This window comes from Zingiber officinale, chromosome 2A (assembly GCF_018446385.1).
Source record: "Zingiber officinale cultivar Zhangliang chromosome 2A, Zo_v1.1, whole genome shotgun sequence".
Classification (NCBI taxonomy): domain Eukaryota; kingdom Viridiplantae; phylum Streptophyta; class Magnoliopsida; order Zingiberales; family Zingiberaceae; genus Zingiber; species Zingiber officinale.
The window spans coordinates 130,826,718-130,832,464 of NC_055988.1; the positions used below are offsets into that span (position 1 = coordinate 130,826,718).

Here is a 5,747-nt window from a genome sequence, read left to right on the forward strand (position 1 = left end):
AAGCGAATGAAGGAAAGGAGGAAAATGAACTTATGTTGGCAACAAGGAACTCAAACAATCGTCGGCGATAGCGAAAGAATATGAGGAAGATGGAGAGGAAGAAGATGAAGATGAGAATGTGAAAACGATAAAGTTGCGTTAAAGGCTGTAAACCTTAAAAACCATAATGGTGGTTCTTAATAGTCGTCTGATCATGTAAGTGAAGGAGAGAGGATTAATCAGGATTATTGAATTTGAACTCTCAAGGTCACATCAAATCTCAATAGTAACCCTTCATTTCATATATATATTTTTGTAAAAAATCTCAATAGTAACCCTTCATTTCATATATATATATTTTTTTACAAATGTATCATACATGGTAGAATGATACAAGTCATGATTATTAGGGATATATATTTTTTACTATAACAATTACAAAATAATTATTATAATATATTAAAATAAATTATATTTATTTTTAGTTTAATAATTTTTTTATTAACTTAATTAAAATTATTTTAAAATTATTATAGTTGTTATAATAATTTTAAAATGATATGGTTAATTTACTTTTTTTTATATATATAAAAGCATTTTATAATTAACTGTTATAATAATACCGAAATAAAAACAAATTGATACGAATAGATTTTTTGAAAACAATATCTTTCTTAATAATTATAGGTGACGTTTAAGATTTTTATCCAAATAAATAACAATAAACATGTTTATCCCTCCTCCCTTTGATGTGGATCCACGTGTTGTTCTCGGTCTATTTTGAACAGCGCGCCGCGGTGGCCTGGCCCCTTTTACTTATTTTATTTTATTTTTGTGTGTGTTTATTTGGCGATCCGCGATCGCGATTCCCAGAAAGTCTTTCAATTCAATTCAATATCCGCACGCCACCTCCTCCCCTCAAGCTGAGAGAGAAATTTTGCAAAAAGGGGCTGAAGAAGAGGGATCGGGATCGAGATCTGATATCTGATTCTGATCCATGGACATCACCAACGAGGCGGCGGTGGACGCCTTCTCGATCGGGCCCTCCACCGTCCTCGGCCGCGCCATCGCCCTCCGCGTCCTCCTTTGCGGCTCCCTCCGCCTCCTTCGCACGCGCCTCTTCCTCCTCCTACGCGCCGCCCTCCGCCGTCTCCGCGACGGCGCGCTGCTCCCCCTCGCCGCATCGCTCCATCCCCGCAACGCCCAGGGCATCCTCGTCCTCGTCACGCTCGTCGCCTTCGCCCTCCGCCGCTTCACCAACGTCCGGTCCCGCGCCGAGTCAGCCTACCGACGCAAGTTCTGGCGCAACATGATGCGCAGCGCGCTCACGTACGAGGAGTGGTCCCACGCCGCCAAGATGCTCGACAAGGAGTTGACGCCCAAGATGAGCGAAGGCGACCTCTACGACGAGGAACTTGTCCGGAATAAGCTGCAGGAGCTGCGCCAGCGCCGCCAGGACGGATCCCTGCGGGACATCGTTTTTTGCATGCGCACAGACCTGCTCAGGAATCTCGGCAACATGTGCAATCCCGAGCTGCACAAGGGTAGGCTTCAGGTATCGTATTTGTTTCTTAGCGTTGCTGAGTTTGGTCCCTATTTTTTCAGTCCTATATGCTTCAAGCTTGATAACGATGATTGGATTCTTTTTTCACGGAGAGACGTTAATCTGAGTCACCTTCATTTTAGTAACTTTGTCATTGTTAACCTTGCTACTCATGCAGGTGCTTTTTCTGGTTTTAATTTTCATAACATATCACTCCAACTACCTTCTAACCATCCAACATTTAAAAAAGGTTGCCAGGTTTTCTTGAGAAGTTAGTTTTGCATGTCTTTAGCATTAATAACTGATACACCAAACTTGTAATATTTAAAGCTTGAATTCCGTAGTAATGATTCTTAGTTGGTAATAAAGTGGAATCGATAAAAACATTGATGCTCATCTGAAGTTCCAACCTGGTTATATTTTTATCACTGTTTCAAAATCATATCTACTAGGTTAAGCATCCACAGCTGGAGTTGTGGTGACTGGATTATTTTCTAACTGAAACAAATAAGACTATGGGATCAATAATAGATCTTGGTCTTGTACCAACATCCTGATTTCTTTCTTGCTAAGAGAATTTATATGCATAGGGGAAAATCCTGAAGGTCTGGTATCAATAATGTGGTGGCAATTGAGGGGAGTTGAGCAGGACATTGGGATAAATGGTTGTCTTCTGTGTGGAACATTTTTTCTTGTCCTTGATTTTGAATAATCATTTGGAAGTGTTCTTATGCATTATATGTTGTATATTGATATCTCATGTAAAAGGTGTGGGAAAGATATTCCAAAGGGGCAGGGATGAGGGTGTTTTTTTTTGCTTCCCTTATGAAATTATGATCTTAACTTGCTAGACTTACATGTGTACGGATGCTAGATATTTTCCACACTGGACAAAGTGATGGTTCCGATGTTACCTTATTTCTTATCCTTTACTATCTAGCTCAAGTAAATTGACCAATTGACCACCAAATTGATTGCAATGCAGGTACCAAAACTCATCAAGGAGTACATTGATGAAGTTTCAATTCAATTGAAAATGGTTTGCGATTCAGACTCAGATGAGTTGCTTTTGGAAGAGAAACTTGCATTTCTACATGAAACAAGGCATGCTTTTGGTAGGTCAGCCTTGCTCCTAAGTGGTGGTGCTTCACTGGGTTCTTTCCATGTTGGCGTAGTAAAAACATTAGTGGAGCATAAACTGCTGCCTAGAATCATAGCAGGATCCAGTGTAGGTTCCATAATGTGTGCTATTGTAGCAACAAGGTCTTGGCCTGAGCTTGAGAGCTTCTTTGAAGATTCATGGCACTCATTGCAGTTTTTTGACCAGCTAGGTGGGGTTTTCGCAGTGGTTAAGAGGATCATGACACGTGGTGCAGTCCATGAGATTAGGCAATTACAAAGGCTTTTGAGGCATCTCACGAGTAATTTAACATTTCAAGAGGCTTATGATATGACTGGCCGTATACTTGGTATAACTGTTTGTTCTCCCAGAAAACATGAACCACCTCGATGCCTTAATTACTTGACCTCTCCTCATGTTGTTATTTGGAGTGCTGTAACTGCCTCTTGTGCATTTCCTGGATTGTTTGAGGCTCAGGAGTTGATGGCAAAAGATAGATTTGGTGAAATTGTTCCTTATCATGCACCATTTTCATTAGGCCCCGAGGATAATCCTGGAGCTTCAGCACGTCGGTGGAGAGATGGAAGCTTGGAGAGTGATTTGCCTATGATTCAGTTGAAGGAATTATTTAATGTCAACCACTTTATTGTTAGCCAAGCCAATCCTCATATAGCCCCATTGCTGAGAGTAAAGGAAATTATCAGAGCTTATGGTGGAAACTTTGCTGCAAAGGTATTTGGGATTATTGTCTTCATGATGATGCCTTTGTTTTTGTTGTTAACCTTAAAATTTGATTATAATAATCAAACTTCTATAAGAAAATCTTTTACTAAGTACTATTGCACCAGATACATGATATATTGTATTAATTACTGTAAGGATTGTAACAAGTTGTCTAGCAAGCAATTGTATGCCAACAACTATTTAAATTTGTCAATCTCATTAGTTGATCTATATGCAGCTTGCTCACCTTGTCGAAATGGAAGTTAAACATCGATGCAATCAAGTTCTTGAACTTGGTTTTCGATTGGGTGGCATTGCTAAGTTGTTTGCTCAAGATTGGGAGGGTGACGTTACAGTGGTTATGCCTGCCACTCTTGCTCAGGTACTGTTTTCTATTTCTTATATTTTGTTGAAACTCATTTTTGAAGATTTCATAGGTTGACAGATTTTGGTTCGCTTCTGGTTTCAGTATTCAAAGCTTATTCAAAACCCATCACATGTGGAGCTTCAAAAGGCTGCTAACCAAGGAAGAAGATGCACATGGGAGAAGCTCTCTGCAATTAAGACCAACTGTGCGATTGAACTTGCACTAGATGAATGTGTTGCTCTCCTTAACCATATGCGCAGGCTCAAGAGAAGTGCTGAGAGGGCAGCTGCATCCCAAGGTCACACAAACTTCATGCGTTTCAGTGCTTCTCGGAGAATTCCCTCATGGAATTGCATTGCTAGGGAGAACTCATCAGGCTCACTTGAAGAAGATTTAATTGTGGATTCTGCCGCTTCAATCCAACAGGGAAATCCTTCTGCTGGGCAACTGAACAGAAATAACCAGTCTCAACGAAGCATGCACGACGGAAGTGATAGTGAATCAGAGACTATAGACCTAAATTCTTGGACAAGAAATGGTGGCCCTTTGATGAGAACAGCTTCTGCTGCTAAATTTATCAGCTTCGTACAGAGTCTTGAGGTGGAATCAGAATTCAATAGATCATGGGAAGAAGAAGATGATGTTTCAGCGGCACATCCCACTCTATTGGGGGCACATGTAGTTGGTAGGGATCCTCACTATAACAACTCGAGGATAGCTACTGATAGAAGTTCAGAAAATATAGATTCAGTTCCCGGTGCTGCTCCCACAAGCATTACAGTTTCCACCGGAGACCTTTTGCAACCTGAAAGGATACAAAATGGGATTGTGTTTAATATTGTAAAGGTGGGGGCCTTGCTAAATAGGAGCACTGAATCTGAACCACAGCAAGATCACCCTAGAGTAGCCGACGAAGAGAATGTATGCATGGAAATTTGCGATATCAGTACAGCATCTGACTCTGGTGAGGATGAGAAGTCAGATTACCAGTCACCTTCTCAAGGTGATGCTCACAGTTAAGGTCAGCGGCAAACTGATGATAGCAATGACCATGCCTAACCAGAGGACTCTGAGATCCATCTTATTTTCTCATGGTATTTCCAGTTCCTTATTTCTGAAACCTCTCAAACTATTTTACTGCTCAGATATTCCCTTGGCGTTTAAGGGAACAAACATTAGTCGATGTGCTACACAAGGTCCAAGAGTGGAGCACCAGGATTCAACTTTGTTCTTTGATAGTATAAAGATGGAGAATACAAATGTTCTACCACAGAGAGATATAATTAGTTGAAATCTAAGACAATTGGACAAAATGGACGATACAAATGTTCTTTCATGCAACGATAGTATTATTTCCGTTGCATAAAATTTCATCATCCTCGTGTATGTTTATTCTTACTGATTAGGAAGCTTCACGAAAGATAATATGAAAGTTAATACAATTTCATCAGAACCTTTCCCGTTTTATTCCAGAAAAAGTAGAGCATCAACTGCAAGCATAACTAGAGTCCGAGTATTCAGCATGCCTATCCTGATTATTACCTCTGTGATTCGATAGCTTAAGGTAATCTGCTCAACTTCTCATCATGGTACCTTGATATGAGTGCATCCAAATGTGCATAAAAATGCAAATTTGACTTTAAAAGTGAAAGTGAAATAAATGGTAGCATTAAGGTGCGGGTAACATTTAACTTTGTATGAAACATTTTAAAAGTTGAAGCATTTGGCTTTATAGTTCTATTTCTCAAACACAAAATCATTGCATTATAGTTTCTTTTCATAATCGTATGAGGCAATGCTTCTAAAGTCAGGATTTGGTTTTTTTGAAGAACTTGAAGCCATCTAACACTACAAAATTTAGATATATTATTAAACATTCATAATATGTACGACAGAAACTAGGATGAATATTCAATTAAAATTAAATTGATTGAATTAAATTAATCAATGTTTTTTACCAATTGAATCAATCAATTTTTATTATTAAAATTGAATTAATAAAAAATTGATCTTTC

General features: G+C 39.2%; 1 protein-coding gene across 1 annotated transcript; it reads left to right on the forward strand.

Moving 5' to 3' along the window:
- Positions 1–844: 844 nt before the first annotated feature.
- LOC122042329 (triacylglycerol lipase SDP1-like) lies at positions 845–5,105 on the forward strand. The gene is made up of 4 exons (XM_042602373.1): positions 845–1,534; positions 2,508–3,374; positions 3,604–3,747; positions 3,835–5,105. Exons 1-4 carry the CDS (start codon positions 977–979, stop codon positions 4,750–4,752), a joined length of 2,487 nt encoding a protein of 828 aa, XP_042458307.1. The 5' UTR covers positions 845–976; the 3' UTR covers positions 4,753–5,105.
- The last annotated feature ends 642 nt before the right edge of the window (positions 5,106–5,747 follow it).